The 15,197-nt window shown below is 37.1% G+C and overlaps 1 protein-coding gene across 5 annotated transcripts in view; it reads left to right on the top strand.

Moving 5' to 3' along the window:
* WNK3 (WNK lysine deficient protein kinase 3) overlaps positions 1 to 15,197 on the top strand; it is a 185,118-nt gene that overhangs the window by 102,118 nt on the left and 67,803 nt on the right. For all 5 annotated transcript variants that reach the window (XM_045470598.1, XM_045470599.1, XM_045470597.1 and 2 more), the window contains exon 11: positions 7,578 to 7,642. In XM_045470598.1, the coding sequence (XP_045326554.1) occupies positions 7,578 to 7,642 (65 nt within the window). The remainder of the gene's footprint in view (positions 1 to 7,577; positions 7,643 to 15,197) is intronic.

The raw sequence follows: 15,197 nt of genomic DNA, 5'->3' as shown, positions 1-15,197 counted from the left end.
CAGTTGTCCCCATCTCAGCAAATGGAAACTCTTTCTTGTTACTCAAGCCATATATTTGTGGTTATCTTTTACTCTTCTCTTTTTCTCATATGTCACTTGAAATCATCAGAAAGTCTTTTGGCTTTTCCTTTAAAATATATCTACAACCTGACTACTTCTCACTTCCATCATTATCATGATGGTCTAATCTCTCTTACTTGAATGATTACAGTAGCCTAATTGTTGTCCTTCCTTCTGCCTTTGCTCCTTTATAACCCTGTTCTCATTCTAAGAAGCAGAATGATCCTTTTATTTATTTATTTTTTTAAATATGAAATTTATTGTCAAATTGGTTTCCATACAACACCCAGTGCTCATCCCAACAGCTGCCCTCCTCAATGCCCATCACCCACCCTCCCCTCCCTCCCACCCCCCATCAACCTTCAGTTTATTCTCAGTTTTTAAGAGTGTCTTATGGTTTGTCTCCCTCCCTCTCTAACTTTTTTTTTCCTTCCCCTCCCCCATGGTCCTTTGTTAAGTTTCTCAAAATGCAAGTCGTATCATGTCTCAAAACCCTACCCAAAACCTTCTATTGCCCATATCACTCATAGTAAAAATACCAATACTTAATGGCATGAAAGTCCTATAGGATCTGGCCTCCCCTGCCCAACTCTCTGACTTCATGTAGATTTTCTTTGACTTCTTTTGTCTTTTCGAATGGTGATTAAGTCATTTCACAGATCTACAGTTTAAGGACAAGGGTATGTACACTGTTTATTAACAGGCATTTACCTATAGTTCGCTAATAAGGTATGGTTTACTTTTACCCCCATAGTGTGTTTTCTAATGCTTGTAATAATCAAATATGGTAAAGACTGCAGTCTTCAACATGTATACCTACCAGAATTTTTCCTTTCTATATCCTTGCTGATTTGGTTTTACTTGTAGGGACTCTACCTCCCAGAATGCTAAATGGTTCAGTTAGTCCTCTCCTTTTTATCTCCAATATGCATTCTCACTCCTTTCAGTTTTGTTTTTTTTTTTTTTTAAACAGGGTTAGTTTCTGTCTCCAAATAGCTGTAGAAACTTGGAGGGCTGCAACAAGAGCAGTGCCTGATCAATTTGCTGGTTGGTACAGACCCTTGATAACTCAACTGAACAGCACATAATACAGGGGAAGTATGAAGTATAAGTCTACTTTCAGTGAGTTTCCCTTTCATGAGGTGCTCTCTAGGGAGGCCCTGGAGTGAAGCCTAGGTAAATTTTTTTCTTTAATCTAGTTCTACCTGCCTTATAATTAATAAAACTTCCTCCTAGTTTCTATCACTCTTGTTTGTCAGTTTTTGTGGTGCCGGTATGTTTTCATCTTTTTTTCCTTGCCTGTTTAATAGCCTGTGTGTCTTGATGTGAGTTTGTCCATGGAAATATCCTGTGGATCATTTCTTTCTTTTTTTCATGTTTGTTTATTTTTGAGAGAGAGAGATTGAGAGAGAGAGAGAGAGAGAGACCACAAGTGGGGAGGGGCAGAGAGAGAGGGAGACACAGAATCCGAAGCAGGCTCTAGGCTCTGAGCTCCCAGCACAGAGCCCGACACAGGGCTCAAACTCATGAACCCTGAGATCATGACCTGAGCCAAAGTCTGATGTTTAACCGACTGAGCCACCCAGGTGCCCTGGATCATTTATTTTTTTATGGTAAATTTCATTACTTGGAATCTTGGCTTGGCCAGGAATTCGGCTTGGATAAACAATGACTTTATAGATGAAGCATTCTTTTTAAGTATAAAAATATGGAAGTGGACATACACAGTGATAATTTTTTAATTAGACAAAAATTTCACTGTTAAACAGGTATATGCATCATAAATATAGGCTTGAACCAGTTTGTATCTTGAGTTAGGCCTGAGTTTGAACAGTGTCTCTGAATTATTTACTGTATGATTTGAGGAAAAGTATTTATTTTAGCTCTGATTGTTTTCATTGGTAAAATGACATTTTAAAATGCTTGTCTTGATTTGCAATTTTGAAATGTAAAAAATAAGATGGATTGATGGATATACATGTGATATGCAATTATACTAAAATGCTATAGACTGTGAGTGGTAGATACATGGGTTTTCACTGAACAATTATTCAACTTCTCTGTATGATGTAAAATTTTCATCATATCAGAAAAAATGCCTATCTTGCAGGCTCATTAGGTTTAGATGAGATATATGTAAGAAGTGCCTGGCATGTAGTAAGTGCTTAGTAAATAGCAGTTATTAAAAAATAAAAAGTTGGGGCGCCTGGGTGGCGCAGTCGGTTAAGCGTCCGACTTCAGCCAGGTCACGATCTCGCGGTTCGTGAGTTTGAGCCCCGCGTCGGGCTCTGGGCTGATGGCTCAGATCCTGGAGCCTGTTTCCGATTCTGTGTCTCCCTCTCTCTCTGCCCCTCCCCCGTTCATGCTCTGTGTCTCTCTGTCCCAAAAATAAATAAACGTTGAAAAAAAAAATTTTTTTTAAAAAAATAAAAAATAAAAAGCACTTCATAGGAGATACATGTTTTGTAGCATTGATAATACAACAAAATAGTTTATGAAATTTTTAGATGTTTCTTTTCTTGTTTTTTGTTTTCTTTTTCTTTTTCTGTCTCCCCTCCTCCCTTTCTTTCCTTCTCTTCTCCTTTCCTTGAGATTATAAACTGCATCCAGGGCTGAGAATCACTGGTGGGAGGAGGGCAAATAATGACAAAGTAAGTTAAGGAGAAAGGATTAGGAACTAACGAAACTTAACAGAAAAGCCTCTGTGGTATGCACAAGGGGTCTCTGCTCCTCAGTACTGTCTGGAGTTATTTATCTATTCATTAATTTCCTTTTACTGACTCAATTTTTGCTTCTATCACTTAGAGCCTCAGCTTGCTCATTTGTAAAATGAAGATAGCAATACTTACTACTCAGAGTTGTCATAAGGGTTTAAGTAAGTTTAAATAATGTATATTAAGTGCTTAGCACTTAATAAATGCTTAATATTGATTGGTTTGTTGCTATAATAAAAATAAAAGCAATGAGAATATTATAATAGTGAAAGACAATTACTGAGTGAGCATCTATTCCTATTTCAGGTGTTGGTTAGGTGCTGGGAATATTGTGATAAATTTTAGAGATATGGTCTTTCCCTCAAATAGCTCACAGCATCCCAGGTGAGAAAGACCTAGAAACAAGTGTAAGAAAGTGTTCTAAATGTCAAAATAGAGAGGAGAGCATGGTATGGCTCATGGAATCCACGCCTAGCTTTGCTTTTCATTTTGGCCTTGTCCTCATTTTGCATGTGTCCAGATGTACTTCAGTATTATTGAATTTTGCTAGCAAATTATCAAGGTCTCAGACATCAAAATTATCAAAGTCTCATTAGGAAAGGGGATTGGTGCCTGTCTTTCATTGGATTTTAAGGTGGGCGTTAGTTGAGAAATAAGCACAAAGTACCATTTCTTGACTTCCTTTTCCTCCTCCAACCTAGTCAGTCAACCCATACTGAGGTTTTTTCCTGGACAAATTAGATTAGCTTCTAATTATAGGTTAGATATTTAGCTCTTTAACATAATTACTGTTTAAAAACACTAAAAGCAAATACTTTGGCAATGAGAATTCTTTTTTGTACACACAAGATCCGACAAAATGTATCCAACTTAAATGGTTGTATTAAAGAAATTTTAAAAGAATTATATTGAGACCCAGCAAGATGGAACACTGACATGGTGCCTTGATGCATAAATCTAGAGGCAAAGAGTATGGATTAAGTAAAGAGAAACAAGACATAGTTACTGTGACAGCAATCTGGGATGATATTTTATAACCACATGTTAATTATTAACAGGATTATTAATGCTACTTTGTGCCCTCAGAATCATGGCTAATAGTCGGTTCATCTGTCTTTTCATATGATAGCTTCAAATCAAGTTCTCTCATAATATTTTGAGGAGTTTCAAAACTAATATATACAAATAGATGCTGGGCTATTTTTTTAGATATCTTTCAGATTTAATTAAATGTTCCATTTTTACTTTTGTCTAAAATGACCATAATGTTGTGCATTGAAGTAATGGGAACCTGCCCTGTGTTTACCAGATTTGAGGGTTGATAAATCTGTAAAAAGTTGAATTTATTTTTTTCTTATTACCAAAGCAAAATGAATATAGATAAGCTTAACACCTTGTCATATATTCTTCCAGACCATTTTATATGCTTAAACATACATGTAATTTTAATGTAACTATAGTATACATACTTTTATAATTTTTTCTCACTTATAAGATAACCCATATATCTGTCACTGATAAGATAACATGTAAAATACAATTATTTATTTAATGGAGCAAATAAAGGAAACAAGTGTCTAAATTTTTTGCTCTTTGCAATTATATTCTGTGTTGTGAGGAACATTCTTGTAGCTAAATCATGCTGTCTACTCTTAATTATTTCCTTTGTATACATTTTTAATTATTGGGCAAATTTCTAGAAATGTAATTGCTACATGTTTGTAAGACTTATGCATTGATTGTCAAATTACTTTTCAAAAAGGACTAACCAGTTTACAGTCCCACCAGTGGTTTATGAAAATACCTGTTTTCCTGTACGCTTAGTATTTGATATCCTTTGAAAGTTTTAAATTATAAAATGTATGTAGTAACATCATAAAAAGTAGTAAGATTGGGAAAAATCACTAGAATGCTATTTCCTTGACATGGCAGTGATTATATTTGTTATAGTATTCCCGGCTTTTGACACGTGTAAGTGGTTGTATTTACATATACAGTTTTGTTTTCTACTTTTTTTCATTCATTAGTAAGTGATTTTCCCTGCCTTTACTTGGCTTTCACAATTCTAGTATTTTATTGGCCACACAATAGTACAATAAATATTCATATTTACCTAACTCTTCCCCTATTCCTGAACAACTAATTTGCTGCCAATTTTTATTATGTAAAATAGCACAATAAAAACACAGAGGTATCTATCATTTATTGAATATTTACTATGAAACAAACTTTATACTATGTACTTTTTTCTTCCTTTGTATTATTTCCTTAGGATTTGTGTCCAGGATTCGTAATAATGGATCATGAACATTTTTATGGCACAGCCTTTCTTCTTATGTCAGTGTTTTCTTTCTTATTTCTTTCTGCCTTAAAACATTATTCGAAGCCTAAAATGTGCCAGACACTGTGGTAAGTGGTAAGAGGAACTGAGAATACAAAGATAGCAGAGTCCTTGGAGTCAGACATTAAACATATATGATAAAGAGGGACATGATAAAAGGCATTGCTGGATGACGGTCCATCGATATATTATTTGGTTGGTCATTCTGTCCATCCATTCGTCCATCCATCTATCCATTTATGCACACATAATTTTCCCTGTGAAGCATGGGAGAACTAGTTGCAGATATAATGCCCTTTTACTCCTAAATATTTCAGTATAAGAATAAGGACATTTTTTAAACCACAATACAATGACAAAATTCAAGGAATTTAATATAAATATATTATTATTACTTAAACCATTGTCCACATTAAAATTTCACCAATTGTCCAATTAATGTCCATGTAGGCAATTTTGCTCCCTTGATTTAAAATTGAAGATCATGCATTGCCTTTAGTTGTGTTGTCTCTCTTGTCTCCTTTAATCTAGAACAGTTCCTCAGCTTTTCTTTGTCTTTTATAACATTGATATTGTTTTGAAGACTAAAGATTGGTTATTTTGTAGAATGTCCTTCAATTTGAGTTTGTTTGAAATTTCCTCTTGTTCAGATTCAGATGATGCATTTTTGTCAGGAATACTATATAAGCAATGTGTTCTTTGCACATCATATCATATTAGGAGGTATGTGATGTCAGTTTGTCCCACTATTGCTGAGGTTAAATCTGATTCCTTATTTAAGATGGGGCCTGCTATATACTGTATAGTTTTCTAGTATAAAGTGACGCTTGCTATATGCTGTATGGTTTTCTAGTATAAAGTGACCCTTTTTGTTGCTTTTATAATTAATCAGTAATCTGTGGGGAGATATTCTGAATCTATGTAACTTTTACCCACCTGTTTTATCATCCATTGATGATTTTATGATTTCATCATTCCTTGTGTTTATTAGTTGCCTTGTGCTGCAAAGACTTTGTATCAGTATGAACTCGTGTATTTTTATTTTATTGAATGGGTTATATTCTGGTTACTATCATTATTTATTTTGATGTTCAAATCGTCCCATATTTGGACAGTGGGAACCCCTTCAAGCTGACTCCTATATATTTTTGATATGTTCCCATCATTCTTTGAGCAGTTCTTTATTTTTTGGCATAACAAGATGATCCAGCTTCATCTTGTATTTTCTTTGCCCCAATGTTGGAATCGGTCATTTCTCTAGGAAACCTTCATCCCTTATTGTTTAGAAAACAAGATATGAGATAAGGTACATGTTGTTTATTTTTAAAATATTTCTTAATGTTTATTTTTGAGAGAAAGAGAGAGTGATCAGGGGAGGGGCAGAGAGAGAAGGAGACAGAGGATCCAAAGCAGGCTCTGTGCTGACAGTAGAGAACCCAATGTGGGGCTTGAACTCATGAATCATGAGATCATTACCTGAGCCGAAGTCTGATGCTTAACTGAGCCATCCAGGCACATGTTTTTTAAAGAGTACCCAAAGCGATTTTGCTGGACTATCTGGAACCTACTGTGATAGAAGCTTCTTATATAAAGGAGTTCCATCCATAGAATGGACAGGACTGAGGAGGAGTTGAAATAGACTAGGAAGATGAAGGAACATGAGTAGAGTCACAGCATATGGAAGAGCCCAACTCATTCAAAGGAGCTACAGTTCAGTGTGGCTTCAAGTAGAGGAGTCTAGAGAATGTGGCAGGGACCAGTTCACTGAGGACTTTGCCATCCAAAGGAACTTAACCTTAACCTTAACCTTATGATAGGGAACCATCATAGAGGGTTTAAACTTGGTAGGGCAGACATCAGTTTTGGTAGATTTGCGTTTTAAGGTCACTGGGCTATCACCAGTGGCAGTACATAGGATGGATTAGATAAATGTTTAAAATTTTTCTTCCAACATGGTTGGCATTTTCCTTCTTAGAGGGCTTAAGCTTTTCTCCTAGAAGCCAGTATTGCAGCTGCTGATACTAACACCTCAAAGGGATAGTTGTCAGCAGTTTAGTGTAAAGAGAGTGAGAAAGAGCCAGAACATGCAATAAGTGAAAGTTTGATTCATTTATTCATCTATTTGTGAAATGGCAGCAACTCTCCCTTTTAGTACTGGTTTTCCCATCAGGCCTGGAAGCTGAGTGTTGATGTTCTCCATTGAAAAATAACACAAACAAAGGTATATAAAAGAATGCTATCTTTTTTAATGGAAAATCTTAATGAATATGAATACTGCTACATTTTATTTTTCTTTGTCTTTGGTAATAACATCAAACATTCCATAATGTGGACATTCTACCTAGTTTGTGAGTTAACTAAAATATGAAATGTAAAAACCATGTTTTTTGAAATTATAGCAGATTGCATTTTTAGCTTGAAGCCTGCTGTTACAACAAGTTTTATTTCTGTACTATTTACAGCCTATATCCCAGGCAGTTGGAGTTGAACAACAAGCAACTCTTCTAAAACCAGATTTAGTTAGAAGGTGAGTATCTTCAAATTAATACCATGAAAACAATGAGTATTTTGAAGTATTTGCACTCAATAGGTGTGTAGAGTATCTTTATTCAAGAAGCTTCTGTGTTCTTATATTTGTATGTTCAATAAAAATAGTAGGTATTATTTTTACTTTTTTATGTTAATGATCATATGGATTGTTAATTTAGTGACTGTGTTTTCTTGTTCTCATTATTATAATATTCTGTTTTTAAGAAAAGCTTATAAGGGTTAAAAAAAAGAAAAATGGAATAGTATAATATAGAGTAAAATTCCAGCTAATCTAAAGAAATAAATTACAACCAGGTATATAATTGTGTTATTATTTGGTAGTTGTAAATTAATATTTTCTCTATATTGTTCAGATTAGATAATTTTTATTGATCTCGCTTCAGGTTCACTGATTTTTTTCCTTTGTCCTATTCATTCTGCTATTGTGCTAATTCAATGAGGTTTTTATTTCTATGATTGTACTTTTGTTCCAGTTTTATGGAGAAATAGTGGGCATACCTGACTGTATAAGTTTAAGGGATACACCATGCTGGTTTAATTTACATTTACATTATGAAATGGTTACCGTAGTAGGTTCAAATAACATCCATCTCATATAAATACAATAAAAAGAAAAAAAGAAAGAAGGGAAAAAATTTTCTCATTGTGGTGAGAACTCACAGGATTTCCTTTCTTAACAGCTTTTCTATATATCACACAACAGTGTTAACGATAGTCATCATGTTGTACATTACACCCCCAGTACTTATTTATTTTATAACTGGACATTTGTACCTTTTGACTACCAACTTCCAATTTCCCCTCCCCTCACCCTCTGCCTCTGGAAACCTCTGATCTCTTTTTCTGTGAATTTATGTGGATTTTTTGTTGTTGTATTTTGGTTTTTGGTTATTTTTAGATTCCACTTATGAGATTATATAGCATTTATCTCTCTCTTTGACTTATTTCACTTAGCTTCATGCCTTCAGAGTCCATTGATGTTGTTGCAAATGGTAGGATTTCCCCTTTTTATGGCTGAATAATATTCTTGTGTGTGTGTGTGTGTGTGTGTGTGTGTGTACACCACAATTTCTTTATATATTCATCCATCTGGACAGTTAGGTTGTTTCCATGTTCTGTGTCTTGGCTATTGTAAATAATGCTATGAACACAGGGGTGCAGATTATCTTTTGGAGTTAGTGTTTTTGTTTTTGGGGGATATATTCCCCAAAGTCAAATTGCTGAATCATATACTAGTTCCATTTTTTTTAATTTTTTGATGATCTTCCATACTGTTTTTCATAGTGGCTGTACCAGTTTACAACCCCACTAACTGCACAACAGTTCTCTTTTCTCCACATCCTTGCCAGCATTTTTTATCTTGTCTTTTTGATGATGGCTGTTCTAACAGATGTAAGGCAATATTTCTAGAGCTCACTTTGCCCACACCCAGGCAAGTAGCTGAATCACAGCACCACCCATTGTGGAAAGTTCTTTCCAGCCCCATTGGAACAGAAGGTCTAGCAACAACTTCTGGAAGCTGTGGGGCCCTGTGGCACTTGAGCCAAGAGGCGAGTGGGAAAAGTTGCCCCCAGAATAAAGCCAGTATTGAGTGTAAAACATTCCTGTGCTATGCATGGGAAAGGGGATTGATTCATAGCCAAGGCTGAGGGTAGTTCCCAGTCCCTCCCAACCAGAGAATCTGTTTGGGAAGTTGATAGTAGCCTGGAGGGGCCTCTCTTCCACCCACCCAGGCAAGGGAACTAAAACATAGCCCCACCATCTGTGGAAAGTCTTCTGACCCCATCTGACCAGAAGGGTGGCAACAACTACTAGGAACTATATGGTCCAGCAGCAGTTGAGCCAAGAGGCAGGCAAATAGAGCCAATAGTTTGCAGAACATGGCCAAGAGCTCTGTTTGTTCAGGGAACTTGGGGTGTGGGTAGGCTTGTGAGTTAGAACAAAGAGTTTTATCAACTTTAGAGCTGCTTCTTCCCCTGTGTCCAGGCAGAGAATCTGATCTGTACCCCTACTCATTGTTGAATAAAGTCTTCAGCCTGTCCCACCAGAGAACCTAACTAGAGCACATCAGTAGCTGCATAGGCCATTCAACAGCCCTATGGCATTTGAACAGGGAACATAGCCTCTGGCTTCCCCTCTCTGCAGAGCAAAATTGGTGGCCTTGCCTGACCAGGGAATTCAGTGCACACTCTGGCTGGATTTGAGTCCCTAAACAATGAGCTACACAGACCACAGTTCCCATCCTGCTGCCCTGCCAGGTCAGGCATGCTAATTCAGATCTGCAGTCCTGACCATCTAGTAGACCTGACCATAGAATCCAGGAAACTATGGAGCCCATCCTGCAACCTCACTTGGATAGGGATCCAAGCCAAAAGTCTGATCCAACTGTTCTCAGCCATTGGCATACCTCCCTTCCCTGTCCTCAGAACTCGAACTGTTGCCTTCCCCAAAATGGACCATAATAGCAGGCCCCCTGCACAAAGACATTACTAGCAGCCATATCCAAACAGAGCTGACTGGTGAAGAACTGCCTCTGCCAAAGGAAACCTGTGAACTCTGGAAGAGGAGCCCAATTACTCAATTGTGCAGATACCAATATAAGGAATTAAGGATTACAAAAATCAGGTAAATACGAAACTAAGGAAAACTAATAAACCTTCAATAACTGACACTAAGTAAATGGAGATCATTAAAAAAATTTTTTTTAAACGTTTATTCATTTTTGAGAGACAGAGAGAACAGAGCTTAAATGAGGGAGGGGCAGAGCCAGAGGGAGACAAAATCCAAAGCAGGTTCCAGGCTCTGAGCTGTCAGCACAGAGCCTGACACGGGGCTTGAACTCACTGACCGTGAGATTATGACCTGAGCCGAAGTTGGACACTCAACTGACTGAGCCACCCAAGCACCCCAGGAAATGGAGATCTTTAAACTGACAAAGAATTCACAATTTAAGGAAATTTCAGGAACTGTAAGAAAACACGGACCAGACAACTAAATAAAATTAGGGGAAAAAAATCCATGAACAGAGTGAGAAGTTTGACAAGGAAATAGTAACCATCAAAAAAAAAATACAGGGGTGCCTGGGTGGCTCAGTTGGTTGAGTGACTGACTTCAGCTCACAGTTTGTGAGTTTGAGCCCTGCATCGGGCTCTGTGCTGACAACTCGGACCCTGGAGCCTGCTTCAGATTCTGTGTCTCCATCTCTCTCGGCCCCTCCCCTGCTCTCTCTCTCTCTCTCTCTCTCTCTCTCTCTCAAAAATAAATAAACATTAAAAAATTTTTTAAAAAAAATCCAGAAATCCTAGTGGTGAAAAATACAATGTAACTGAAGAATTCCACAGAGAGTTTCTAAAGTAAACTAAACCACGCAGAAGAAAGAATTAGTGACTTGTAAATAAGACATTAGAAATTAAGCAGAGTAGCAAAAATTAAAAAAGAGTGAAGAAAGCCGATGGAAGTTAGAGGACAAAAAGAAAAGAAACAATATTTGCATTAAGGGGGTTGCCTGGATGTCTCGGTAGATTTAGCATCAGACTCTTGATTTCGGCGCAGGTCATGATCTTGTGGTTCGTGAGTTCAAGCCCCACTGGCATTATCCAGATACCCAAACCAGAAAAGGATACTACTAGAAATTAAAATGATAAGCCTATTCCCTGATTAATATAGATGTAAAAACTCTCAGTAATATACTAGCATACTGAGTTCAACAGCACATTAAAAGGATCATATACTATAATCAAGTGAGATGTATCTCTGGGATGCAAGGATGGTTCAACAAATGCAAATCAATCAATGATTGGATTGAAAGAAATTAATCATGATCATATTAATAGAATGAAAGAGAAGAATCGTATGATCATCTCAGTAGATACAGAAAACTCATCTGACATAAATAATCATAGTAAAAACTCTTAAGAAATTAGACCTAGAAGGAACACATCTCAATATAATAAAGGCCATGTAAGACAAATCCACAGCTAACATCTTACTTAGTAATGAAAGGTTGAAAGCTTTTCTTCTAATATTAGGAACAAGACAAGGGTACCCATTCTCACCACTCTTATTCAACAATACACTAAAAGTCCTAGCTAGAGAAATCAGGCAAAGAAAGAGATAAAAGGTATCAATCCCATTTACAGTAGCATCCAAAACAACAAAGTACTTAAGTGTTAAATTTAAAGAGGGGGGGATTTCTACTCTGAAAACTACAAGACATGGGTGAAAGAAATCAAAGAAATCACAAGTAAATAAAAAGGTCTTCTGTGTTTATGGCTTAGCAGAGTGAGTATTGTTAAAATGTCAGTACTACTGAAAGCCATTTATAGATTCAACGCAATCCCTGTAAAGATTCCAGTGGCATTTATCATAGAGGAAGAAAAATCACTCCTAAAATATATGGAAGCAGAAAAGACCCTAAATAGCCAAATAAATCCTAAGAAAGAAAAAACAAAGCAGGAGGCATCACACTTCGTGATTTCAAGCTATACTATAAAGTTATAGTCATCAAAACAGTATCATACTGGCATAAAAGCAGACAAATAGACCAATGGAGCACAATCAGGAGCCCAGAAATAAACCCAAGCATATACAGGTCAACTATTATGTCACAAGGGAGCCAAGAATACTCAGTGGAGAAAAGAAATGGGGCTGGGGTAATTGGATATACACAGGTAAAATAATGAAACTGGATCCATATCTTATACCACTCACAAAAGTTAACTTGAAATGGATTAAAGACTTAAATGTAAGACGTGAAGCCATGAAACTCCTAGAAGAAAACACAGGAATAAAGCTCCTAGACATGGGTCTTGGTAGTGATTTTCTGGATATGACACCTAAAACATGAGCAACAAAATAAAAAATAAACAAGTGGGACTACATAAACTAAAAGACTTCACAACAAAAGAAACCATCAACAAAGTTAAAAGAATACCTATGGAATGGGAAAAATATTTGTAAACTATATATCTGATAATGGGTTAATATCCAGACTATATAAAGAACTCCTACAACTCACTAACAATAAAATCAATAACCCAGTTAAAAAGTGGACAAAGGACCTGAATAGACATTTCTCTAAACAAGATATACAACAGGCCAACAAATATATGAAAAGATGTTCAACATCACTAGTCACTAGGGTAATGCACATAAAACCACAATGATATCTTACTAGTCAGAATATATCCCCGACTTGGTTCTACAGATGAGCAAAACCATTGTTTGGGATTACTGCTTGAGCACTGCAAGTATGAATTTGGTCTGCCAATATCCGTGTGCTGGCCTTTGAAAGCCCCTCCCTCTTTCCCTGTCATACTCGGATTCCCAGTGGTGGAGCCCTGCAGATTCCCCTGCAATACCTGTGGTGCGAGATCAAAATAGGGGCTCTGATAAAGCAACCCACAATGCTGAGGGAGGGCTTGTTTTCCCCCCAGGTTCTGTTTTCCCACTGGATGTACTGGAGGCCCAGGAGAGAACTCTTCACATGTGCTGGTCTCGGGGAGGTGCAACATGACCAATGTATAGCCACTTCTCTTACCCTTTTAATCCAGTCTGATGTGGTCTCTGTGGTGCAGAAGGTTGCCTCAGCTTCACCCCCTTGTTCTAGGATTCTTTCAGTGGTATATTGTTCTTGAATAGTTATTAGTTGCTTTTGTGAGCCAAGTCGGAAACAACCTATGTTGCCATCTAGGTGATGTCACTTCCTTTGTGCTTTATTTTTAGGAATTCCACTTAACTCTTTTAATATCTTCTATTTTTCTTTTTAAAAAATTTTTTATTAAAATTTTTTTTTAATGTTTGTTTATTTTTGGGAGAGAGAGAGAGAATGAGCAGGGGAGGGGCAGAGAGAGAAGGGGACAGAGGATCCAAAGTGGGCTCTGCGCTGACAGCCTGATGCGGGGCTCTAACTCACAAACTGTGAGATCATGACCTGAGCAGAAGATGGACACTTAACCGACTGAGCCACCCAGGCGCCCCAATATCTTCTATTTTTCTGTGAGATTTTCTGTTTCTGCATTTGCTTCAAGGTTATTTGTAATTGTTCATTGAAGCATTTTGGTGATGGCTGCTTTAAAATCCCTGGCAGATAATTCCAATATCTAGTTCAGCCTGTTGTTGGCATCTCTTGATTGTATTTTTACATTCAGATTATGATTTTCCTGGCTTTTGGTATGACAAGGAATTTTCATTTGTCTTCTGGACATTTTGGATATATTTCGGGAGACTCTGGATCCTATTTAAATACATTATTCTATTTTAGCAGGCAATTACCCTATTTAGATGCATTGGTCCTGGTCTACTTTTGTGGGCTGTGGTTCTAATGACAACTTAGTTTTCAGAGTCCTTGTAGTACTAGTTAGGTCTGCTTGGTTCATATGACAGCACTGGACCCCACTGCTGCTGACCTGGGCCAGAACTCCAGGCCACATGCTACTAGTGGAACTCCCACCAGTGTTACCAGGGGAGGAAAAAGCCCACCTGAACTGCCTTCTGCTCAGTTGGGGGTCAGGACATTACTGGGCTTGTGCTGCCTTTGCCTTTGAGCCTTTTGCCTTTGAGTCAGGAGATGCTGAGCCTGGACTGTCTTGTCACTGGACTGTCTTGTCACTGGGTGGGGAATTGGGAGATGCCAAACTGATTTGTTTTACCACAAGTCCTGGGAGTCCCTAGTTAGTCCACCTTCAAATTTTCATCCTTCAGTACCCAACTGATTGTGCACTCTATTATTTCCACATTATTTAGTTATACTTAAGACGAAGAACAGAGAGAATTTAATTTCTGCCATCTTGTCCCAAAACCTCACCTGGTGTTTTAAGATTACTTTGAAATGTGAATGATATAGCCCCATTGACTAGAATTATGTCCCTTTTATCTTTTTTTTTAAATTAATGTTTATTTTTGAGAGAGAGAGAGAGAGAGAGAGAGAGACAGAGACAGAGACAGAGACAGAGTGCAAGTGGAGGAGGGGCAGAGAGAGAGGGAGACACAGAATCCGAAGCAGGCTCCAGGCTCTGAGCTGTCAGCACAGAGCCTGACACGGGGCTTGAACTCATAAACTGTGAGATCATGACCTGATCCAAAGTCTGACACTCAACTGACTGAGCCACCCAGGCACCCCTCCCTTTTATCCTTTGAAGGTGTAATTTGTTACTGTTATTTCTTTGTATATTAAAAAACTAAGAGCAGTATTAATGTATCTTCCTCTACCACTCGTGTTTATGCAAATGTTTTTACGTGGACATAGGAAAAATTTTAGGAGTTTTATATTTTCTTTTGTATCTTTATATGAATATATCATAAGTAGCTTCTAAGAGAAAGTACCTAAAAATTAATTCAAAAGATATGTTTTTGCTGCTAACAGATCTTCTCATTTAATTTTCAAACGTCTTTATTGGAATTTTTCTATTTATTGAAATATCTTCAAACTTATTAAAGAAAATGCTGAAACATGCCCTGACACAAATAAACTGAAAGCTGCCCTTTCATATTGATGTGAACCTGCAAAATATAACTGGTTAGAATTAATCACA

The sequence above is a fragment of the Leopardus geoffroyi genome, chromosome X (genome assembly GCF_018350155.1).
Source record: "Leopardus geoffroyi isolate Oge1 chromosome X, O.geoffroyi_Oge1_pat1.0, whole genome shotgun sequence".
Lineage (NCBI taxonomy): Eukaryota > Metazoa > Chordata > Mammalia > Carnivora > Felidae > Leopardus > Leopardus geoffroyi.
The sequence above is the reverse complement of the archived record's forward strand: the minus strand, read 5'-3'. Positions and strand labels throughout refer to the sequence as shown.